At 65.4% G+C, this 23,453-nt stretch overlaps 7 protein-coding genes across 7 annotated transcripts in view; 5 read left to right on the top strand and 2 right to left on the bottom strand.

The window, feature by feature from the left end:
- EMIHUDRAFT_114028 (hypothetical protein) overlaps positions 1-730 on the bottom strand; it is a gene marked incomplete at both ends in the record, with an annotated part of 6,238 nt that extends 5,508 nt beyond the window's left edge. Inside the window, one exon of the mRNA XM_005781215.1 lies at positions 53-730. Coding sequence (XP_005781272.1) covers positions 53-730 — 678 coding nt within the window. The remainder of the gene's footprint in view (positions 1-52) is intronic.
- Positions 731-7,233: 6,503 nt separating this feature from the next.
- On the bottom strand, positions 7,234-8,102 carry EMIHUDRAFT_234514 (hypothetical protein; the record flags this gene model as incomplete). Its single annotated transcript, XM_005781214.1, has 4 exons — positions 7,234-7,309; positions 7,460-7,527; positions 7,777-7,814; positions 7,895-8,102. 4 exons carry the CDS (start codon positions 8,100-8,102, stop codon positions 7,234-7,236), a joined length of 390 nt encoding a protein of 129 aa, XP_005781271.1.
- Positions 8,103-8,276: 174 nt separating this feature from the next.
- On the top strand, positions 8,277-10,065 carry EMIHUDRAFT_114026 (hypothetical protein; the record flags this gene model as incomplete). The annotated part of the gene is made up of 4 exons (XM_005781213.1): positions 8,277-8,400; positions 8,559-9,393; positions 9,672-9,861; positions 9,997-10,065. The coding sequence occupies 4 exons, from the start codon at positions 8,277-8,279 to the stop codon at positions 10,063-10,065; spliced, it is 1,218 nt and encodes a 405-aa protein (XP_005781270.1).
- An 813-nt stretch (positions 10,066-10,878) lies between these two features.
- Positions 10,879-12,789, top strand: EMIHUDRAFT_114025 (hypothetical protein; the record flags this gene model as incomplete). Its single annotated transcript, XM_005781212.1, has 2 exons — positions 10,879-11,449; positions 11,528-12,789. 2 exons carry the CDS (start codon positions 10,879-10,881, stop codon positions 12,787-12,789), a joined length of 1,833 nt encoding a protein of 610 aa, XP_005781269.1.
- Positions 12,790-17,256: 4,467 nt separating this feature from the next.
- Positions 17,257-18,073, top strand: EMIHUDRAFT_456906 (hypothetical protein; the record flags this gene model as incomplete). The annotated part of the gene is made up of 3 exons (XM_005781211.1): positions 17,257-17,459; positions 17,523-17,616; positions 17,714-18,073. Coding segments are annotated over 3 exons (560 nt in total), but the record flags the coding sequence as incomplete, so codon positions are not given.
- A 1,316-nt stretch (positions 18,074-19,389) lies between these two features.
- Positions 19,390-21,783, top strand: EMIHUDRAFT_234507 (hypothetical protein; the record flags this gene model as incomplete). The annotated part of the gene is made up of 7 exons (XM_005781210.1): positions 19,390-19,521; positions 20,458-20,559; positions 20,720-20,836; positions 21,074-21,154; positions 21,311-21,355; positions 21,465-21,638; positions 21,712-21,783. The coding sequence occupies 7 exons, from the start codon at positions 19,390-19,392 to the stop codon at positions 21,781-21,783; spliced, it is 723 nt and encodes a 240-aa protein (XP_005781267.1).
- A 400-nt stretch (positions 21,784-22,183) lies between these two features.
- Positions 22,184-22,588, top strand: EMIHUDRAFT_234506 (hypothetical protein; the record flags this gene model as incomplete). Its single annotated transcript, XM_005781209.1, has 1 exon — positions 22,184-22,588. The coding sequence occupies one exon, from the start codon at positions 22,184-22,186 to the stop codon at positions 22,586-22,588; it is 405 nt and encodes a 134-aa protein (XP_005781266.1).
- Between the last annotated feature and the right edge of the window lie 865 nt (positions 22,589-23,453).

The raw sequence follows: 23,453 nt of genomic DNA, 5'->3' as shown, positions 1-23,453 counted from the left end.
TCCAGGCGCGGAAGGCCTCGGACTCGTCAATCTGCTGCAGCATGTACACGACCAGCTCGAGCCCGTGCTCCGCCTCGAGAGTGGTGAGCAGGCGCCGGAGAGTCTCGACGTCCGCCGCAGCGGCCGCCTGCGCGGCGCCCGGGGGAGGCGGAGGCGCGTCGGGCGCGCGGGTGTGGAGCAGGTTGACGAGGAGGGCGACGACGAGCTCGATGATCATCTGGTCCTCCTCGGGCCTCTCCTCCTCCTCAGTGGCGAGCGGGCGGGCGATGAGTGCGACCAGCGCGCGCAGGTTCGCCGCGTCGTCGGCGAATGCCTTTGTGTACGCGCGGTGGTAGGTCTTGAGCTCGTCGAGGTGGGCGCCGACGATCGGGTCCGGCGACTTGCGCTCCTTCAGCATGTCCTCCATCCGGATGCCGAGCTGCTCCGGCTTCATCGTCAGCTTGACGACGACCTTGAGCGCCGAAAAGACGAGCTGCGGGTCGGTGCCGTTGGCGCGCAGGATGGGGAGGAGGTGGGTCTGCAGCACGCGCCACTGGCCCAGCGCGCGGTGGCACGCCATCACGTGCGGGTCGTCGCGCCGCAGGTATCGCTGCATGTCGCTCAGGCACTCGCTCGCCTCGGCGCCGATCATGTACTCATCGCCCCCGTCGCCGCCGTTGGCGAGGCCGAGGCCGGAGATGATGAGGAGGAGCTCCTCCTCGTCCGCGGGGTCGAGGCCCGTCGTGCTCATCGGGGGGGTGGCGCAGCGGTGGGGAAGCAGCGCGCGCCGACGCCCAACCGCGAAGCGAACTGGCGCCAAAGCTCGGGGTGTGAATGTCCCGCCGCCTGATGTCCCACCCCCCGAGAGAGAGAGAGAGAGAGAGAGAGAGAAACCGCCAATGGCCGTTATCCGTTAGTGCGGACGTCGCCGCGGCTCGCCTCTGCCGCGGCGGCTGCTGCGCGCACGCGGCGGCGCCGCTCTCTCGCGAGACGGCTGGCGACGCGGCTCGCCGCCGACGTACGGTGCGCTCGTCCGACGGTCCGCGGCGTGGCGTGCGCGGCGCTGAGCGCCGCTCTGCGAGCGCCTCTGCGCCTGCACTGCCTGTCTCTGTTGCTGGTGGTGGTGGTGGTGCTGCTGCTGCTGGTGCCGATGCTGCTGCTGGCGCGGCGCGGCTGTGCGACTGGGCTCGACGCGCGCGTCGCGAGCGTCTGACGCGGCGGGCGGCGTCGGGCAGGTGCGCTTCTCTCTCGGGTGGTGGTGGTGGTGCTGCTGCTGCTGCTGGTGGTGCAGGTACTGCTGCTGGTGCGGCGCGGCTCTCCGACGCGACTCGATGCGCGCGTCGCGGCTATCTGACGCGGCGGGCGGCGTCGCGGGCGGCAGCGGTGGCGGCTCGCGGGTGGAGGTGGAGGCTGGTGGCTGTGGTGGACTTTGAGTTTATTTCATGGTCGTGTACGGGGACCGGGGGGTCAACCGGGAGGCAGGGGGTTCAACCAGGCGACGGAGGACCGTGGGCCATCGCGGGGACCACTCAGCCCGGAGGGCGCGGTGGAAAGATCCGGATGGTCTCACGCCGGTGGGAGGCACCGAGGCGTCTTGGACGCTCAGCTCTACCTTAAGCTCCTGAGGGGCGCGTGGTTGTAACCACGTAGTAGGACTACAGCCCACCACAGACACCCTCCCCCACTCCTCACGTGTGTTCACACCCTCACCCTCTCCTCTCTCCTCTCTCTCTCTCTCTCTCTCCTCTCTCTCCTCTTGTCTGTGCTGTCTGCCTGACTCAGGCACTCAATCTGCCGATGCGTGATTGTGTGTGGGCTGCTCCGAGGGGGCCCTGTGCGATCCGACGGGTAGGGGGGCTGTGCCCGGGCGGTGTCCGGTGTGGAGTCCCCTTCTGATCCCGCCTGGAATGTTGGGTGTGAGGTCGTGGAAGCTTCGATCCCAAGGGGGGGAGCCGAGCCCACTCATAACCAACTCTCAGGGGCAGTAGGTGGGCGAGCTTCAGGCACGCTCATCTCGATCGTCAAGACGTTGCTACGCGCGGTCTTCCGCGGGGGGAGCTGCGTCGACGGGTGCGGGACCGCGGCGCAGCCAGTGCCGCGGCGAGGCCTCCGGCTGTTTGCGGCGGGCGGGTTGCTGCTCGCTGAGATGGCGAAAAACTCGTCTCGCCACACGCCAAGGGCTTATGCTCTGGCGAGACGTGAGGCGCATGCGCCCAGGAGGGGAGGGGGCATGTGTAACGACACTGCTAGAGATGCCTTTCGGGGCCCAGAGATAAAACTTCTGTGATGCCATGCGTGACCTAGTAGTGTCCCCAGCTATGGGCGTGTCCACGTTGGAGCCAGGTGTGGTGTGGGCGCGAGAATAGCTCCGCCGTTCATGGAGGCAACCGATGCGAGTCGACTGGTGTGTGTCGTCGTGGTTTCGTATCAAGAATTCTCTCTCTCCCCACCCCCCCCCGCGCGAGGGCCTTCTAGGCCCGCGGGTAGTCTCACCCCATCCCCAGGGCCTCCAGGGCTCGCACCTCAACCTCTCATAGACCAGCGCACAGCGCCATAGGACGTATTTCCTTCTCAATAACAAGGCTGTGAACAGCTGCCGCTGCCTGCTTCTGCACCGCTGATGCCTACATACACACATGCTGCCTCTGTTGCGGTTGCTGCCATAGCTGCTGCGGCCGCACCACCCGGCGAGGCCATTCTCGCGCGCACGGTGTTATTGCGTTCGGACGGATTCGCCCTCGTTCGTCCCCGCCCTGTATCCTAGCGCCTTGCGGTGGCTCCTGTATGAGTCCCCATATGACCATGTGATTTCTTTGCCTTCCTTGACTCCTTTCTCTGCAAACAGGACCATCACTTGCGCAGCTGCCTTGCCTAGTTGTATCTCCTCGTAGCGAACGAAGTGCGTCGCCCCCGTCGCCCGCGTGCCTTGCTTCGGCTCGTTCGATGCTGCTGGCCAGTCGAAGTTAATTTCTCCCAGGCGCGCCGCGACGCTGTCAAAGTCGTCCTCGCTCTCATCGTCACTTCCATCCAGCTGCGTCCCCCCTGCTGCCGTGTGTCGTGACAGTTCGTCTGGTACTGTCTCTGGTGGCTGCGCCGTTCCTGTCCGGAAGATCTCCCCAGTGTAGATGCTAACCTCTCGAATTTTTCCAGCCTCCTCGTCGCCAGTAGGCCTAGTTCCCCTTCCGCTATGCTAGAGAGGCCTACCTTCGCCCCTACCACCGTCCGTGCCGCCCGTCGTTAGCATGGCCGTCGTTACTTTCGCCGCCGCCTCTGCTGCTTGTCGGCGGAGCGCCTCGCGCCTTCCCTCGCGTCTCCATGCTCCTGGTCTTGTTCTTTTTGTTTTCCTGCGCTTCCTGTCGCTGGTCCGGCGACGTATCTTGCCGTCTGCCTCCGCGTCCTTGCGGGCCGCGTTTCCTTCCCCTCGTCCCGTCTGTTTTCTCCTCCGTGGTCGCCCTCGCGTGCGCCGCTCGCCGTCTGTTCTCCTCTCTGCTCGTCGTCCTCGTCCCCTCGCTGTCGTCGCTTCCCTCCGGCGCTCGCCACATCGTCGCTCCTGTCACCGCGCTTCCTGCGCCGGCCTTCGCCTTCGAGCTCGCAGTGGGTCGTTTTGAGTGTCATCCCCATCGCTCTTGTCGCGTTCTGCCTCTCCCCGCTTCGAGGCGTCTCTCTGCCTCCTCCCTTTCCTTCTCCTCGGCCTCACGTTAGTCGATGTCGCCTCCGTCGCCAGCAAATACACGCATTCGCCGCCCACTCCATTTCTCGTATCCTCTCCTTTCTTTCCTTCTGTCCCTCTTTCAGGCGTTCTGTTTCCGCGGCCACTCGTTCCTTCCTCTCCGCCTCAAGTCCCTTCCTCTTCCCCCTTCCCGTACTTTGATTATTGACGCCGCCGTCTGCTGCAGTGCCTTGAGTGAAGTCACCACCCGTGTGTCATACTCCCTCATGATGTCTTCTGGCGGGTCCTGGTCCATCACACTCGGCTCGGGCAGTCTTCCAGCGAGCAGTTGCTCCATCGCCTCCCATTCCTCGTCGCTCTCCCTTCTCCCTGCGCACCTCTTCGTCGCCCCAGCAATGGCGCGTACAGCGAGCGCCTGGGCTTCGCACACTCTGCGGTGTGGGCGAGTGTCCGCCTCCTTGACTTCGGCGGCGTCCAACGTAGCGCTTTGAGCACGTCCGCCGCGCCTCTCCTCATCGCCCGGTAGTGCTCCCTCCTCTCTCCCTTTACCGCCTCGCACTGTCTCGGCGCATAGGACGTGTCAGCCTCGCTTCTGGTTGCCATCGATGCACGTCCAGTTGTACACAAAACACCTTCATCGCCAGGCTGCTGCCTAGGGGCGACGAGGCGAGCAATGCGCGCGCACGTCACATGCAGGTGTCACGCTCATTTTTTTTCACGGCGCCCTAATAAATAAAACAGGGACCTCCGCCTCTACTGGGAGATGGGTAAAAGGGAGCGGGTCCCCGCCCATGCGATCTTTGTGCAGGGTTCTCGTTTGTGGGGGTGGAAGTTCTACCACTTCTCGAACGGTCGCTCCCGCGACGTTCGTTCGCGGTCCGGGCAGGACGTACTTCAGCGCAACCACGGTGGTGGGAGCTGCGCCGCCGGTGCGACACACCCCAGATACTTGGAGCACTTGGAGTGTAGTCATTACCTCACATCCAGGGCCAGATACATTGCCCGAACAGGGCCACGTCCCCTGTGCCCTCCGAGAAGCCTCGGAGCTTCTGCGGGCTATATACAGCAATCAAGATGGATGGAGATTAGGCGGGGAGTCTCTTCGCAGCGGCCGCGCTTCTTGCCTTTTCCCCTTTCTTTTAGTGCCAGTGCGCGCCAGTCCCGTGCCCAGGATCGTGCGAGGGAGCTTTGTTGTATTTTTTTGAGCTAGCAGCCTTCGATGTTATGAAACAAACGCAAGGCGGGCACACAAATAACCTTTTAGTCAGCGTTTGGGGAGGGCGCCTGGGTCTAAATTTAGTGCGTGCGAATGAACTTTAGTGATAGTTTAGTGCGCTATTTAGTGTATGTTCGAGTGCGTGTGTAAGTGCGACTTTAGCGCAAATTTAGCGCAAATTTAGTACATATTTAGCACATATTTAGCACATATTTAGCGCATATTTAGCGCATATTTAGTGTGTTTTATCTCCAATTTAGCGCCACATTTAGTTCACTTTAGGTGCGGGCAGCTGCAGTACATTTAGTGTGGGTCCCGCATCTTTAGTGCGGGCACGCAACTTTAGCACGGCTTCCCAGCCACACCACAGCTGGCCAGGGCCGCGTGCTTTGCTCCTTGGCTGCCAAGAATGCACCACAGGAGATGCCTGGCCCCTGCCCTCATGACCCAAAGGCAGGCTCCCAGTGAGGCTAGATATGCAGCCCTCCAGAGCAAGATCTCCCGACTGAGCACAGGCACAGCACCGATTCCCTCGAAAGGAGGACCAGCACAGTGAAATCCGGGCGGAGCGGGACGTGGTCGAGCTCCTCGGCGCGCTGGTGGGTGTAGACGCGCACCTCCGTGAGAGGCTCCGGCGGAGGCTCCTCGGCGGGCGGCTTGGAGAGGATGCGTCCACGACGGGTCGACAACCGCGTCCTGCTCCTGCGTGTCGAGCTTGCGCTTGAGGACAGAGCCGCCCTTCCTCACCTCGATGATGACCGTGTCAAACATCACCGCGGCGCAGTCGCTCGCGCTGAGGCACAGCTTGAGGTCCTCCACCTTGGTCGCCGCCGGCAGGTTGAGCGTGCCCCTCGCATCTCCCCGCTGCCACGGCAGCGCCACCCTCGTCTGCTCGGCCGTGTCTGCCATCGCAGTAAAGTCGTTATGTTCACGCCCCGCGCTTGGCAAACGTTTGCCTTCGGTGGCAGCGGTGGCAGGGTGGTGTGGCGCAAAAACAACCTCGACCCGCGAGCCCTTGCTTGGCATGCTAGCAGGGGCATGTCCTGCTTGACCAGGAAGGCCAGTCTCTCCACCTCTAGAGCCTGGGGCGGCGAGATTCAGCGAGACTGCTGCGATTTCCCGGCTCGCGACCCGTCTGCTGTGCGAGCAAACCGCCGCCACCGCCGCCACCGCCGCCACCGCCGCCACCGCCGCCTTGCCCCTTGCCGCCGCCCTTGCCGCCGCCCCTGCCGCCGCCCTTGCCGCCGCCCTTGGCGACGGCCGACGCGCCGCCGCCGCCGCGGCTGCCGAGGCGACAGCTGCGCATGAAGGCGTCGACCTGCAGCCTCTGGCTCTGCGCCTCCTCCTCCTTCTTCCTGGCGGCCGCCGCCGACCGCCGCTCTCGCTCTTGCCCGCCCGTGACCGGCTCGCCGACCAGCTCGACCACATCGTAATGCATGCGCTGTGACCGGCACAAGTTGACCGTAGTCAATGCACCGGTCACCTCGAAGCGCGAGGTGAGCGTGAAGTGCTTGGGCCTGCCATCGGTCGGTATCCACACCGCAACGTTCACGGAGCGCAACCGCGAGTAGGCGAGGATCTCGAGCGCGCCGCCCCAGCAAACACGGCCTCGGCACCGCTGCATTTGCAACGCGTAGTCCTTGACCGACAGTTGCTGGCCACATTCATGCTCGATCCACTTGGCGATGCGCAGCCCGTTGTGCACATAGTTGCCGTGCTCCTGCAGCCACTCGGCACATTGACGCCGAATGCTGGCGGGCGTCGCCGCTCCAAAGAGCCACCCAGCGTCTTGCTGCTCGCAGTACGCGAAGGAATTGAAGAGGCACGAACCGTCTGGGGTCTGGCCACGAGAGTACCGCGCCGAACGACAGCCTCCACGTCTGGGGAGAGGTTGCGCCTTGGGCCTTGCAACTGCGCGTCCGGATGCTTCCCGCGAGGCTTCGGGAAGTGTGGGCAGTCTATGGTCCGATGACGTTCGCCGCACCTGTCGCAGCAGGCCATGAGGCGAGACTCTCGAGCACCTTGGCACTCGCGCGAGAGCTCGACTTTTGACACGCGTGAAAAAGAATTCTACCTGCACTCCAAGTGCTCCAAGTGCGTCTCGACACTGGAGCGCCGGCCCGCGACACCATCACCCGACGAGCGCCGGCCGCTAGTGATAGCCGCGCCACGCACGCGACGCGGCGGCGTTTCCTCACGGTACGTGAGTGTTGGTGGCGCTGTCGGTGGCAGCGCCACCGCAGGCATGGCACGGTGCGCTTGCCGCCTGGACGCGGCGCCACGGCCGTGCGCGCGATGACGAGCGCCTGCGGCGCATCGCCGCCACGATCACGGCACACCGTGAAGTGACACGCGACGTGGCGTTTCCTCACGGCACGTGAGTGTGCGGTGGTGGCGCTGTCGGTGGCAGCGCCACCGCAGGCATGGCACGGTGCGCTTGCCGCCTGGACGCGGCGCCACGGCCGTGCGCGCGATGACGAGCGCCTGCAGCGCATCGCCGCCACGATCACGGCACACCGTGAAGTGACACGCGACGTGGCGTTTCCTCACGGCACGTGAGTGTGCGGTGGTGGCGCTGTCGGTGGCAGCGCCACCGCAGGCATGGCACGGTGCGCTTGCCGCCTGGACGCGGCGCCACGGCCATGCGCGCGATGACGAGCGCCTGCGGCGCATCGCCGCCACGATCGTGACGCACCGTGGAGTGAGGTCGGGAGAGAGCAGGGAGTGTGTAGTGAGAGGCGCAATGGGCCCACCGAGAGGCGCCGCACCGCGTGCTTCAATGGGACGTCCACGAGCGAGGCAACGGCGAGCCAACGGCACCGTCCGCCGCAGAGCGCCAGCGCGGCGCGCCGAAGCAGCGAGGAGCCGCGCGCCGCCGCCCAGCGGCGCCTCGCAACAGTACACTCCGCACCGAGCAGTCGTCGAGGCTCTGCCGGGTGAAGTCACAGCCTGTTTGCATCGCCGACGCGTGGCTCAGACGCGTGCGGCGACGCTGCTGGGTCCCTCCGTGTGCCTGGGAGTGCGTGGACCGGCAGCTAAGGCTGTGGCGGATGGCTCGCCGGCGACTCGCTCGACGCTCGCAGCACTCGGCGGCGAGGAGGCGGCGCAGCCGAGTCGCGTCGCGAGCCACCGCTCGGGCCTGCTGGCAGCCTGCTGCGGACCCTGTGGCACCCGCCGGCCACGAGTGGAGCCGGGAGGAGGCCACGGGGGCGCTGCAAAGGCGGCGGCGGCGGCCATCCTGCGGCGTGTCGCGCCAGACGAGTGGGGGGTACATAGTGTGTGATTGATGTGTCTCGCGCCTTGCGGGGGGGGAGCGGAAAGGAGGAACCTCTTCCCAAGAGCACCACTCTTGGAGCGCCGCCACTACCACTAGCGCCGCCACTACCACTAGTGGGCACCATTGAGGTCAACATGCCGCTTTCGCGCAGCGCGGGGATGCTGCTGCTGCCCGTCGGCTGCTTCTGCGGCGCCTCTGGCTTGCTGTTGATGAAGGCGGCCGGCGACAGCAGTCCGGACCTCCCACCGTGGCTCCAAAGTGGATTGCGGGGTTCGTGCTGCTCGGCATCCTTGCAACGGTCGTCGAGGTGGCGGTCCTCGGGGTCCTGCCGCTCTCGGTCGTCGCGCCCTTCGCTGGCCTGACCATCGCGTTCTCGTTGCTCCTGGCTGCCAGCGGCCTGCTCACCTCTCCAGCAGAGAGGCTGGAGCGCGCGGACCTCGCGTGCATCGCTTTGGTTCTGCTGGGCGTGACTCTCGTATCCACATTCGGCCCGCACGAGGAGAGCGCGCCTTCGCTGCCCGCACTCCTGGCGGCGTATACGCGCCCGCGCTTTGCGCTCTTTGCTGCCGCTGCCTTGATCACCGCGGCTCTCGTTCTCTCCAAGAGCGTCTGCGGAGTCAGCGACAAGTCCTCGGTGTTGCCGCTGATCTCCGCCTTCGCCGCGGCGGCCACTGGCTGCATCTCCCAACTGATGCTTAAGGTCGTCTCGACCACCGCCTCTGCCTTCCCCGCGACTGCCGTGCCACTCGCGCTGGCGCTCCTCGGCCTCTGCGTCTCGGCGCCGCTGCACCTGACCCTCCTCAACCGTACTCTCGTCGGTGCGGCTGTGGCGCTCGCCGTGCCGGCCTACCAGTTCTTGCTCATCGTGTGCACCACGTCGGCCGGCGGCGTCCTGCTCGACGAGTTTGAGTCTCTGTCTTCGGGGGACCTCTGGGCATACGCGTGCGGGGTGGTCACTGCGACGGTCGGGCTCGTCGGTCTCTCGTACTTCAGCTCGGTCGGCGCGGAGCCGGGGGGTGACGAGGAGGGCAGCAGCGATGAGAGCGACAAGGCTGCTCTCGAGCTAGAGCGCGGAGCGGAGGGCGGGAGTGGCCATTCGGGAAGTACGTCGAGCGACGCCGCCGAGTCGGCCACGAGCTTGCCGCCCCGCCCCATGCTCTCGCAGCTGCGAGGAGATCGCACCCAGGGGTCTATTCTGAGGGGCCGGCTGAGCCGCAAGTCAAGGAGGCGGACACTCGCCCACACCGCAGAGTGCGAAGCCCAGGCGCTCGCTGTACGCGCCATTGCTGTACGCGCCTCTCCTCATCGCCCGGTAGTGCTCCCTCCTCTCCCTTTACCGCCTCGCACTGTCTCGGCGCATAGGACGTGTCAGCCTCGCTTCTGGTTGCCATCGATGCACGTCCAGTTGTACACAAAACACCTTCATCGCCAGGCTGCTGCCTAGGGGCGACGAGGCGAGCAATGCGCGCGCACGTCACATGCAGGTGTCACGCTCATTTCTTTTCACGGCGCCCTAATAAATAAAACAGGGACCTCCGCCTCTACTGGGAGATGGGTAAAAGGGAGCGGGTCCCCGCCCATGCGATCTTTGTGCAGGGTTCTCGTTTGTGGGGGTGGAAGTTCTACCACTTCTCGAACGGTCGCTCCCGCGACGTTCGTTCGCGGTCCGGGCAGGTGACGTACTTCAGCGCAACCACGGTGGTGGGAGCTGCGCCGCCGGTGCGACACACCCCAGATACTTGGAGCACTTGGAGTGTAGTCATTACCTCACATGGCCAGGGCCAGATACATTGCCCGAACAGGGCCACGTCCCACCTGTGCCCTCCACCGCGGTACCCCACTTGTTGTCGTCAGAGAAGCCTCGGAAGCTTCTGCGGGCTATACACAGCAATCAAGATGGAGATTAGGCGGGGAGTCTCTTGACTCTTCGCAGCGCGCTTCTTGCCTTTTCCCCTTTCTTTTAGTGCCAGTACGCGCCAGTCCCGTGCCCAGGGTCGTGCGAGGGAGCTTTGTTGTAATTTTTTTTGAGCTAGCAGCCTTCGATGTTATGAAACAAACGCAAGGCGGACACACATGTGCACTTGGAGCACTTGGAGTGCAGTTGGTAGCCTCACATCCAGGGCCGGGGAGCTAAGAATTTTCAGAAGTTTTTTTGTAATACAGTGGGTTGCGGGCATTAAGAAAACGTAGTGTTAAGAAACCACGCCGAGCGATTTCCGCAAAAATCTAAGAAACCACGGCGCGCCGCAGACGCGGCCCCGAGAAAAGGCCAGAAACGAGTGTGAACGGGAGCCCCAGCTCAAAATTTCTCTTCGCCTGCGGCGCGGCGCACTTGTCACTTTCCAAAAGTCTGCGGTGTTCTGAGTGGAGTGGATGGAGGCGTGTGTGCGTCTTCCCCCGTCATCCAGAGAGCCGACTCAGCGGCAGACTCTGGCATCGCCCTCGCGGACCGGCAGCTTACAGCTTACCTCTTACTTACCTAAAAATCCTTCGGGCCCGCCGGCTCTGCTGGCTTGAGTGCCGGCCGGAGCTAAGAAACCACGGCGCGGGGTGGATGAGGGCTGTGGAAAGGCTCAGAAACGGCGGCGATCCGCGCCATCCTGTTTTCTTAATGCCCGCAACCACTGTAGGCGGCGATTTGGCGCGAACTCGCTACCCGGGTAATCACGCTGCAAACCGAGCAAGCTTCTACGCCCCCCCCCGGGGGGGGCAGGGCAGCGCCACTCTCGTCCTCTCATGGGCTGGTTCGACGACAACCACTGGGCCGGCGAGGCCTACGACTTCGGCGCCGGCTACATGGCACAGGCGGGCTTCACCGATGCGTACGGCGGCCCTTCGTCATCGATGCAGCGCCTCGCCGCGTCCCTCCATCGTGGTGCTCCGCGCGGAGGCGGAGGATCGCGCGGAGGCGGAGCATCGCGCGGCGGTGCATCGCGCGGCGGCGGCGGCGGCGGAGGCGGCGGCGGCGGCGGAGCGCCGCGCGGCGGCGGCGGCGGCGGCTTCTGCGCTTGTGGATCGTCCGCGGCGAAGGCGTGCACGCTGCAAATGTGCGGCAACTGCTGCACCGGCTGCCCTCGGCACCCTCAGTCGAAGGGCAAGGCCGCGGCGTCCAGCGCGCCGGCGCCAAAGCTGCCTGTCTCGTCCAACCCGCCGCCCTCGACGAACGCGGCCATGACGGGTCGCCCAGCGGCGGCTGTGCTGGCAGTGATCGCTCCGGCGCCGAGCGCTGCCGGCGCATCCATGTCCACCCCGCGCTTTGCGGCCTCCTCGGTGGCGCCGTCGCAATTCGCGGTCGCGGCGACGGCGCGTGCGCACGCGGCAGCGAGCGCGCCGCCCCCCGCCACGGCCGCCCCCCCACCCCAGGGCAGGGTACCCGTGCCGGCAGGCGCGCCGGCCCCGGTGCGAAGGGCGCCGGCGGCCGCGCCCAAGGCGCCCAAGGCGGCCGTCGCCGGCGGCGGGTGCGGCCCGTTCCTCGCGCAATGGGAGACGCGGCCGACCGTCGTCGAGTACGCCAAGTCGGGCCGCTCCACATGCAAGGCGTGCCACCTCCCGATCGACAAGGGCGAGGTGCGCATCGGGACGGAGGGGCTCGGCGAGACGGCTTACGGCGGCGCGTTCATGATGACGTCGTGGAAGCACGTCGGGTGCCAGCCGCGCTCGCGCAACGGGGGCAACACGCTGTACGGCAAGGCGGCGCTGCGTTCAGGCGACAGGGCGTACGTCGACGCCTGGGCGCGCGGCGACCAGTCGGCGATGGACGCACACCTGGCGCGCGCGCGGCGGGCGGCGGCCGACGCGGAGGCCGCCGCCGAGCGGGCCCGGGAGGAGGAGAGGGCGGCCAAGGAGAGGGCGAGGGCCGAGAAGGCGGCGGCCAAGGCGGCGGAGAAGGAGGTGGCAAGGGCGGCCAAGGCGGCTGAGAGGGAGGCGGCGAAGGCGGCGAAGGCGGCGGCCAAGGAGGCGGAGAAGGAGGCGGCCAAGGGGGCGAAGGCGGCGGCGAAGGAGGCGGCAAAGGTGGCGGAGGTGGCGGCCAAGGCGGCGGGGACGGCGGCCGGGAAGGAGGCGGCCAAGGCGGCGAGGGCGGCCGTGGCGCTGGACGCCGCCAAGCCGGCCAAGCGTCCCCGCGACGCTGACGCCGGCGACGGCGTGGCGGGCGACGCCTCTTGTGCGGAGGAGGAGGAGGAGGAGGAGGAGATGGAGGAGGAGGAGGAGGAGGAGGAGGAGTTCGAGGTCGAGGCCTTGCTCGAGGCCAAGGGCTCGGGCCGAGGCCTCAAGTACCTGGTCAAGTGGAGGGGGTACGACGGACCCGACGACAACACGTGGGAACCAGCCAAGCAGCTCCCCGCCGGGATGGTCGCCGAGTTCGAGGCGGCGCGCGCCGCGCCGCCCTCGGCCAAGCGGGCGAGGGTGCGCGCCGCGCCGCCGCAGGCGGCGGCTGTTGCCGGCGGCGGCGACGAGGAGGACGACGAGGAGATGACGGTTGGCGAGACGGCGGCGCGGGCGGAGCTCAAGGCCGAGGCCGATGCGGCCGCCGTGGGCAAGCTGACCGTGCCGAAGCTCAAGGAGGCACTGCTGCAGCGCGGCCTCGAGGCCACCGGCCTGAAGGCGGTGCTGGCGGCGCGGCTGCTCGAGGCCCTGGGATCGGAGTGACGAGGGAGAATGTGGACTCGTGGGACATGAGTGACGCGGTCGACGGACGGGGGGCTTGAAGCTAAGAATATTTTATTTACCCTCCGTACTTTCTACCCGGCTTTACATCCGCGTATCGAAAAAAGAAAACAGAAATGCGGCTAAATGCGGCTGCGCGGCAGCGCCGCCGAGAGGGCGGAGCGCGTGCATAGACCGTTTTTTGGCGCGTTGTGTCAATCCCGGCCATAAAAAAAAACAAAATTGGCGCACGATCGGTCGCACCCGATGGCCATCGTGGTTGGCATCACGCTTCTGCTTGAGCGGAGTATTAGGTGTTGCATAGGCGGGGAGTCTCCCTCCCTTGAGCATTTTTTCTTTTGATACTCGTAGCACGCAAAGTTGTGTTGCGCCGCACCAATGTGCCGCGTCACCACAGGCTTTGTACGTACTTTTAGCTTTGTACAGCATCCTGCAGATGGCGCGCCCAAGCTGGCTCGACGAATACGCCGTCTGGCACCGCCAGCACCGGAACGCTCCTGCCGCTAAATACGTCATGTACAGCTGCCACGAGCACATGAAGGGGATCCGAAACATCTGCGGCGGGCATGGCAGTCGCTTCAATCAGATTGGCTGGACGCTTCGCGTGGTCCGCCTCCGCAGAATCCTCTCCTCACAGGTCCCATGCGAGGCCTTGTGCATCGTCACACACCTCGCGCATACAGGCGGCTGCTTCGGGACGCGTGCTGCTCGTCGACTGGGCGTCTCCAGAGCGTCTGGAGGACATGCTCGAGGCGGCTGAGATCGACTGGCGACCCAACGCGACGGAGCGTGCGCTGTTGGACGACAAGGAGAACCACCCGAAGGTCTACCGCTTTGGCTGGGCCAACCTTACCGGGGCGCCGCCGCCAGACACGACCTACCTGCGCGTGACGGCGGGCGGCGTGTCCGGCGCGGGGTGCTGGAACTGCCAAGACTTCACGGCTGACTTCGTCACGCTGTACGGCTTCCTCTTCCAGGGCCCGGCCGCCGCTTTCCGCACGGAGATCCACACAGTGCAAGCGCAGCTCTTCGGTGCGCCAGCGACGCCGTACAACTCGATGCATATTCGGATGGGCGATGGCGCCGAGGGAAGCAAGCTGCGCTCCAAGTCCAACTTCTACACGAACATCAAGGACACGCGCAGCACCCTCCTCCAGGCGGCCGTCGCTGTTGCGTGCGTCATCGGCGCCGAGGTGCGCCGCCGCCGCGCCGCGCGGCTGCCCCACCACCGCCCGCTACCACTGCTCTCGCTGCCACCCTCGTGCCCACGCAGCCGTCACTGCCACTCTTTGTCGCAACCGACAACGCGGCTCTCAAGGCGGCTCTCGCAGCCCGTAGCCCGGTGCGTCTCCCCGCCGCCCACCCGAGGCGGCTGAGCTCAGGCCGAGCCCACGCCGGTGCGAGCAGGGGATGGTCAACGCGACAAAGTTGGTGGTAGCTGCCTACGGCTAGCCCTATCTCGCACTCACGGGCAGTGACAATTCAATGGGTGAGTGTTTGCGAGCAGAGGCGCGTGGGCTAAATCTAGGCCGCACGTCGTGGCACTATGGCGAAGTTAGACGTGCGGCCGCAGCGCGCCCGCCGCAGGCTCGGCGGTGCGCGCGTGTTAGCGAGAAAGTTGCGGGTAGAGCCATGCCCGACTTTTCGAAGGTGAGGCCTCTGCGACGAGTGCCAGCCGCGCTGCGGAGCCACACCCTTCGAGCCGCGTCCCGTCAGCACTGTCCCCGAGTGGTCCCGCCTCGGCGGCACACACTCTCGACCAGGACAGTCGTATTCAAAAAGGAAGAAATAGGCGGCGCCTGCCCGCCGCTGCCTTCGCGGAGTCGGCGAATCCTGGTTTGGCCATCAATGGGCGATGTGCGTACAGCGGCCTCCTCTTTCACATCCCCGTCGCCCGTACCGACCCACCTCGCGTGCGCACAGGCCATGCCACTCCTGCAGTGCGTGGAGGAGAAGCAGCACATGCGAGGTGCGCTGTCGCTGCCCGAGTGCCCTCTCCGATGCAGCTGCACCCCCACCCAGTGGGTGCTGACGGCGGCCGTGTGCCCCGATTTTGTGCGTGCTGACGGCGGCCGTGTTCCCTCCGCAGTGCTCAAAATGATCCAGAACGGCGCCGATCCCAACGGGAATTATCTCGGCGTCTCGCCGCTCAGCATGGCCGTCGAAGGGCTGGACGTTGACATGGCGCCGACGTTTTCTCTCCTCTCCCCACCCCCCCACCCTCACTCCACGCCGCTCGCTGCCCGCCACCAAGCTTGCCCACCGACTCCGCACCAACACACACCAGACACCCACGCTGTCCCACGCACGCTGTCCCTCGCCTGCCACCCGCTCTCGCCTACTCCACACCCTCGCCCGCCCAACCCTCACCACGGCCGCCCGTGCGGCAGGTGGCGCTGCTGATCGAGTGGAAGGCGGACCCGCTGATGACGCACCGCATGCAGGCCCCCTCCGCGCTCGACCTCGCGGAGAAGCTTGCCAAGGACGGCAGCGCCACGCAACAGGCGCCACGCTAGCACACGCCCTGTAGATCCGGACATGGGGAGCGCGCTCCTCCGTCGCGCACACTCGACATGCTCCAACCGCGTGCGTCGCTCCTGTGTCGCACGCTGCCAGTCGTCGATCTTAGTAGCTGCTAGCTGAGCACAGTCACTCTACCTACATAACTACTTCGCGCGAGCTGCACGTGGCGCCTTCACACAAAAACACAACCCCGGACCCAAGACGCACAAGCACAGACAGTCGAGAAACAGCAACGGCAGTCAGAAGTCAGCACTGGGTCCCAGGAAGGCGAGCGCGAGGACGGCCTCTAGTGCGAGCTCTCTAGCTATTGAGCTCATACGCACCGCAGGCAGACAGATCGCTACCAGGATCCACCCCGTTCACAGTGCGTCGCTCCTGTGTGGCCGTCTCTACGCCTCGCTAGCGTCCCGCCCCAAACCGCCTGGCGGTGGTGCCCAGTCGCTGGGCAGAGACTGTGTCCACCTCTCTCTCACTACACCCATGCCGCCTGCTGTCCACTTTCTGGCCACAGACTGTGCCTTCTTCGCCTCCAGCTACCTGGCTACCTAGTTCTTCATGGTCGCACGCACACTCACACGCCCACCCCTCACCCGCGAGCCCGGGGCACCGGCCCCCGCACTTCGAAGGCCGCGCCAGCTCCTGGCTTTAGACGGGGAGGCGCGAGGGTCGCCCGGCCCTTTTCCCACCACCCTGGGTCCCTTGCCTCGCCTTGCCTCACCTTTCCTCACCCTACCGCAGGCGCCCGCTGCAGAGATGGTCCAGCTGATGACTGACCCAGAGGTGGTCAAGGCGCGCCGACAGAAGAGAACCGCGGCCGAGCCGCCGCGGGCGTGGACGGCGTCTCTTCACAGCCGGCAGCTGTGAACAGGCGCGGCTCAAGTCGATCGAGTCGATGCTCCTTGAGCAGCAGGCGGCGGACCAGAAAAAGGCGCGGGTCGTCGTCTCTGTCTCCTTCCTAGACCTTTCCCGGACCTTTCCCGGACCGTTCCCGGACCTTTCCCGGACCTTTCCCGGACCATTCCCGGACCATTCCTGGACCTTTCAGGCGCGGGTCTTCGTCTTTGTCGCTTGCGTGAGCGCCGCCGCGCTAACCATCTTTTACAAGTACGTCGTCGCCGCCATCCCCAACGAAGGCCCTCACGGCGGCGACTTGTAGTCTCGCGGGCAGCCTCGGGTCTTCGTGGGAGGCGGAGAAGCAGAGAGGCGCTTCGTACCGACCCAGCCGGGAGAGCTATGAGGGGCGCGGCTCCCCGTGTCTGGACAAGAAATGGGAAGGGCATTGTACGAGTGGGGGGGGGGGGGGGGGGGGTTGGGTGTACCATTGGAGGGGACGACCATGGGGGGCTGCGCGACGGCAGAGATGTTATACTTATTACCAGGACCGAGCGTTCTTCGTGGTGCTGCTGCTGGTGTGGCGGCACTTTGAAGCACTTGGAGACAGTGCAGTCATTAACCTCACATCCAGGGCCGGGGAGCTAAGATGTAATCTCTCTCTCAAGATGTAAGAAGCGCACCCAGCGGGCCGGATGATCGATATCGGGTTACGGCATACGGGCAGGGAAAGGGCCGTTTAAAGTAAACACCGGTGTACGGGTCTCCGAGGGTTAGTCTGCGCTTTGGGTTTCCCCTAGCGGCGGAGCGGCCCCCTCTACTCGGGGCTAAGAAATTCTTAGTAAGTTAGAAAAAAGAAACAACAGCGACGGTGTTTTTCTCCTTCTCGCCGTCTCCGGTTATATACAAACGCACATGTGCAGAGGCGAGCCGCGGCGACGGCCGCACAACTGATAATTGCCATTGGCGGGTTCACACACACACACACACACCAGACACGCACACGACGTACCTCCCGACCGCGTTTTCTCCTTCTCCGCCGTCCTCCAGCGCACATGTATGTATATGCCGCACGGCGACTTCTCCGACTTGTCTGCGCTCGTCCACTTCGCGCTCGGCGGAATCATGTGCGCACGGCCCGAGCTTCTCTACCAGCCGTTCCCGCCAAACGCGATCTTGCGTCCTTTCTTCGACGCGCCGCCGGAAGTCGAGAGGCCGCTGTCCGCCGAGATGGAGGTCATGCTGCGATTCTGTGGCGGCTTCGCCATCATACTGGGCTGCGCGCTCTTCACAGTCAGGCGCGCTGCGCACAACAGCACAGCGACACTCAAAAACGTCAGGCCGCGGATCGCGCTGTGCAGGTGGAACACGCTCAACGGAAAGCTGACCGGCCTCGGCTTCTGCGGTGCGGGCGCGAACCTGGCACACGCCACCTTCGCCGTCCTCGATCACGAGGCGCGATCTCGGCTCGACCTCGGCTACATCTCAGCTGGAGCTCGGGTAGATCTCGGCTACACCTAGGCTGGATGTCTGGGCGGGGTTATGTCTGCAGGTGCTGGTCCCGCGGCCCTTTTACCTCGTCGCCGCCTGGCTCGCCCTTACCGGCGTCAAGCTCATGTTCTTCGCCAACCCGATGCTCAAGACGGTGCCGGCGACGAAGTACGCCTGAAGTGCGCCTCAAGCCTGCTGGTGGGGCAGTTCCACGGCAGCCGATGTCGATCCGGCGGGGCCAAACTCCCGGCCGTCCGCGGCGCGAGACACACACACGTCAACCACACACCCAGCTACCCAGCCAGCCACGGCAAGTTGGCATGATTAATCTTGGTTGGCGTCTCGTAAGCGAGCTCTCGCTCGTTTGGTTGTCGTTTCTCCATCTCGCGCGCTCGCGTGCGCTCGAGCCCCCATCCGCTATGATCACCGTGTGGAACGGGCTAGCTCAAGGTTGCCTTAGATTGTCAATGGAGAATGGCCGCGTTCTCGCCCCTTTCCTGTACGCGTGGGTCTCAGAGGACGAATGCGCACCGGATCTTTGAGGACTTCAAAGTCGGCCGCGCCCCACGGCTATCCCGCCGGCTCTCGAGTGTCGCAGCGCGACGCGCTTCACCCTCGACTCCGCGCTGCGAGTCGATCTGGAGACGACGCTCGGCCACCGCCAACTCCACCCTGACGTGACGCACATGCGCCGCGTGTCCCCCCTGAGGGTGTCCTTGTATAGTATAGTTGGTTGCGAGTTAAAAAAAGCCCGTTCCGCACCCGCACCCAGCACCAGTACACATGCCGTTCTGGCGCCCCTCGGCTGGCCAGAGGACGACTCACAATGCAAATTCGGAAAGACATCACGAGGGGCCGTATAAACGGTGCCGCAGCGGCCCGGGACACTAACAGTGAGTTGCTGCCACTCGCCCGGCCTCCTCCCCCTCGGGGTCGCCCGGAAAGTGGGCTTGCGCACCGGCGCCCCCCCCAGCACGCCGACCCGAGGTGTACCCTCCGGCCACCTGGGAGGGGAGCGGAGTCCGATTTTGGCCCATTGGCTTCATCATGATGGATACGGAGGTGGCCAGCCCTTGGTTGTGCACCTGCGGCGCGAATAGGAGGTGATCTCGGCGGACGACGGCCATGCCGAGAGCGGGTGCAGCGCGGAAGAGGGTGCGCAGCGCGTCGCGGCCGCGCGCATGGGAGCCGGGGGGATGGCCGGAGGGGGCGGGACGCCTGCATGTCCTCGAAGCTCCCAGCCGCATACGCAAGCCGAGCCGCGAACGGCGGGGAGGGAGTTTTGGAGGGTCAGCCAAGGACGCGCATGGCGAGTGACAAACTAACGCAACCTCCCCTGTACCTGGTTTCTCATCGTGATTCTCGCCCCCTATCCTGAATGTTGCAAACCAAGGCTTTGCGGTTGTAAAACAAAGGGCGCTTCCAAGACCGAGAAGAATCGGCGAAACGACAGTCAGGCTCGGAGAGAATGACTGTCGTTGAGAAGACTGGAGCACTTGCCACTGGACTCTAGCCTCTCTGGAGACGGTGGAGGCTGGAGCGCTCGCCTGACTCCACCCCACCGCGTAGGTTGGCAGCGGGCGGCGGCTCTCGGCAAAGTCGAGGCCCTTCTGGGAGCTTCGCGGCTCGCAGCGGCCGCCGCCACAGCCGGCTCGCACCGTGCGGATGATGAGTGAGGAAGGGCATGTTTGTTCGCAAACCTCTCGACGCATCGCCTTGCGTGAGCAGGTGCGCTCGATGAGCATGGAGGAGATGCTCTGCTTGGCGCAGCGCGCTGCCGCCGGCGACTCGACCGCAGCGGCGGCGCACTTCAAACGCCTTCTCGAGCGCTATCGCCATCATCCCGCCGTGCAGAAGCGTGGCCGCGAAGTGACAAGCGTTGCGCGGGCATGCGGTTCGGTTGCCGCGCGCGGCGGGAGCAGAAGTAGGAGCGACAGCCGTTCTGACAGTGACGGCGTCGCTCGCGGCGGTGGTGGCAGCATCGGCAGCAGGAACAGCGCTGACCGTTCCAGCGGCTGGGACGGCGGCAGTGGCCGCCACGGCGGCAGCGGCGGCTGTTGTGGCAGCAGGGGAGGCAGTGGCGGCAGCTGCAGTAGCAGCAGAAGTGATGGGGCTGCCGGCGGGGGGGAAGCCGAGAGCAGCTCGAGCGATGAGTGCACTCCGCATCGGCCGGCGGCTGCACGGCCGCTCGTAACTCCGAAGCTCGATATGAGCCGGCTTGTACGACACAAGAGGGAGCCACCCCCTCTGAGACCCGGCCGTGACACATGCCAGCGCCGTATCCGCAGGTTGCGTAGCCATGAGATCGAGGAGGCCGAGGCGTCGGCATCGCGCGCGAAGGCGGCGCTGGCGGCGGCGCTCGAGCCTGCCGCTGAGTCTCCAAAGGCTGCGCGGAGCTCAGGTGGACGAGGGGTTACGGCGGGGTCGGGCCGCGCCTCGACCCCTCCACCGCCTCGCGACGCACGCTGGACGCCAACCGCAAGCCCACGTGACGAGGCGGCTGCGCGCGGCCCCACCCTCCATGCCCGCACCAGCCGCGCACGTTTGTGAGGAGAGTGTGTGTCCCGCATAGGTTCCTGCGGGGCCGAGCCCGAACCGCCCGCTGCGTTTTGCGCTCGACTTTAGTCGGCGGCCGCGCCTGTCGCGGGACACGGCCGTGGTACCCCTCCAGCGGCAACCAAACGGGCCATTCCAGGCCGAGGCTTTTGACGCGATGGCCGCGCAGGCGGCGCAGCAGGCAGATGCAGACGGTGCCCGCACCGAGAAGTGTTGAGTGCGCCGCTTCACGGCGGTCGGCGTGAGCAGGCGGAAGAGGCGGCGCTCAGTGCCGCACCGACGAGCCGCCTCTCCGACGGCTCGAGCAGCCCTGGCAGCCGGCCGACGAGCAAGAACAGCACGCCGCGTCAGGTCGCACCTCACAAAGACACGTGCACACACGCGCACACCGCGGCTCGCCCAAGCGCAGCGGGCCGGGCACATCAATGCCAATCGGGGCTCACAAGACACGAGGGTCAGCCCAACGTAGCGTATGGACAAGCATCGCTAATCTTGCCTTACCTTGCCCTAGGCCGACCGCGTGAGGGAGGAGGCTACAGAGGCGGGCGGCGTGTTCGGACAGCCGCCTCCACGGCACAATGGGCTTGCGCCGCGCCGGCACAGGGCACGGCCGTACTCGCGCAAGACCGTGCTCACGCGCCACCTCGGCGCGGGCTCGTGCGGCAGCGTCTATGTCGGCATGTGCGGCGACGAGGAGGTTGCAGTTAAGGTGCGCCGCGATGCGGCCGAGATGCGGCCCGAGATGCGGCCCGAGATGCGGCCCCAGATGCGGCCAAGATGCGGCCCGAGATGGGGCCGAGATGTGGCTGAGATTGGGGCTGACACCGCCAAGATTGCAAACGGGTATCTATCACGCCATGAACAGGTGCTGCCGCTCGAGGCGGAGACGGCGGAGGACATCAAGCGCGAGATTCGCATACTGCGTGAGTGCGATTGCGAGCACATCGTTGCGTACAAGGCGCCACATTCCGAGATGTAGCCGAGAAACAGGAGAAGAGGGAGAGGCGACTCGGGCACACCAAGGGGCAAAGCCTGCTCCAGCGCGGGCGAGCGACCAAACGGTGGAGGCTATGCAGGCTGACACCTCCTTCGTGTTTCGCAGGACGCATTTATGCGCGAGTACCAGATGCGCTCGACGCTGTGGGTGGTGATGGAGTTTTGCGAGGCGGGTTCGACGCTCGAGGCGACGCGCACGAGCAGGGCGCCGTGGAGTGCGTTTGCGCGCTGCGCCTCTTCACCTACCCAGCCATGTTCAGGTGATGCGCAAGATGGGCCACGGCTTTAGCGAGCCGTGCGTCGCGTGCGTCTGCCAGGGCGTGCTGCGTGCGCTCGACTATATGCACGTCGAGCGCAAGGCCATTCACCGCGACATCAAGTCGGCCAACGTGCTGCTGACGTCCAGCGGCACCGTCAAGCTCGCCGACCTTGGAGTGGTGGCGCAGGTCATTAGTTAGACGCTCACCCTCGCCCCGCCTCGCCCAGCTCTCGGCCGTACGTCCCCAGGTGGCGCAGCTCTTCAACACCATGTCCAAGCGGGGCACGATGATTGGCGCGCCACACCAGAGGGCCGACTGAGGTGGCGAGTGTGCCCATAAAGATCCCACGCGGGGCGCGTAGGCACGCCGCATTGGATGGCGCCAGAGACGTTGGGTCTCCTGCCGGGCAAGCAAGGGTACGACACGAAGGCGCGCCTCCCCCCACGCCCTTCGCGTTTCGCGACGTGCCGCTGTGCGTGTTCCTGAAATTGTTCAGCTCCCAGATCCGTCACACTTGCCCCCTCCCCTGCCTCCTCCTAGGTCGACATCTGGTCGCTTGGCATCACCGCCATCGAGCTCGTCGAGATGAAGCCGCCCTTCTCGACCGCGTGCAGCATCTACGAGGCGCGACGAAGCCGAGAGCTATCTGAGATGCCGCCGACTACCATTCTGTGCGCAGCAGCATCCACCAGACCCCATCGCCGTCTCCCGCACAGGCGATGATGCAGATTGTGCAGGGGCCGCCCGCCGAGCTGGACCCAGCCCGCGCGGCGTCGGCCCGCCTACGCGACTTTGTGGCCACCGCGCTCGTGAAGGAGCGCATGCTGATGGTCCAGTCGCACTGTAGCATTAAACCCTCACCTCGCCGCGCTATGCTACAGGACCCCGCCGGCCGGCCCAGCGCAGCCGAGATGCTGGCGCACCCCTTCCTGCGGGTCGCGTCGCAAGGCGAGCTGAACGACATCGTGCAGGCGCAAACGCCGCCGCTTCGGCGACGCCGCCTCGCGCTCGCGGAGCAACACTTTAGCGACGGTGGGCAGCCGCCCGGGCTCACGACGCTCTCCCACCGCCTGCGCAGGCAAAGCTTGCAGCGTGCGGCCGGCTGTCCTCTCCGAGCAGAATGACGACGATTTAGTGTCGCGAGGGGTTGCAGGTAGTGTATCAGCGTTAAGCAAAGCTTGACTGAAGCTTCGGTGATCTACGTTCGTAGAGGAGGTTGGTGTGTGGCCGTGGGTCGTGTGTGGATGGCGTGCGTGTGTCTCGAGTCTGACCTGACTATCGCCGAGGCAGTATCAGCAGTGGTGTCTCTAGTCTCAGGCGGGGGACAGGCACCCCTGTTGACTGTCTTAAGTCGAGCTCATTTATCAACGGGGAGAAAACTGTTCAGTTTTCAAAGGCTAGTGCCATTTCACTCTGACACGCTAATCTTGAAAACGTCTCCAACGGAGCTCCGTGTTGCATCCAGCGCCCTCCCCCGCGCTCCCTGCGGCCATGGCCGATGATCCTAGTATGAGAGGTCATCTGGCTACCGCGAGAGCGACCCAACTCGTCGACATCGTCCGATGATGGTGCCGCAAAGTCAGCCTTCGGAGGCTATCGTGGGGTCGAGCCGGCAGTAGCCGTGACATGTGGTTCCACCACCCCTCGTAGGCTTTGCCTCTGATCGCCACCGTTCCCAGGCTGCCTAACGGGATGGAAAGGAAGGCTCGGCGAGCGTATAGAAGCGTGCTCGACCTCGTCGTGGCAACCTGTACGGCAGCGCTGGTAGGCCCGATGAGCGTCGTGCCACCTGACCCGAGACGGGTCGCAGGCGTCGTACTGAGCGCGTCGAGACCGTGTCCTGATGTGATCTGCACGGGTAAATCACGTCGGCGTCAAAGGAGCGACGTGCGACCTGTCAGAGCTTGATCTCCGATCTCAGCGGCGTCGAGTCGTCTCGGGCGCGCGACAAAGGTACATCCACAGGACGCGCAGAGGCAGCTGCGAGTG

This window comes from Emiliania huxleyi, assembly GCF_000372725.1.
Source record: "Emiliania huxleyi CCMP1516 chromosome Unknown EMIHUscaffold_205, whole genome shotgun sequence".
Lineage (NCBI taxonomy): Eukaryota > Haptophyta > Isochrysidales > Noelaerhabdaceae > Emiliania > Emiliania huxleyi.
The sequence above is the reverse complement of the archived record's forward strand: the minus strand, read 5'-3'. Positions and strand labels throughout refer to the sequence as shown.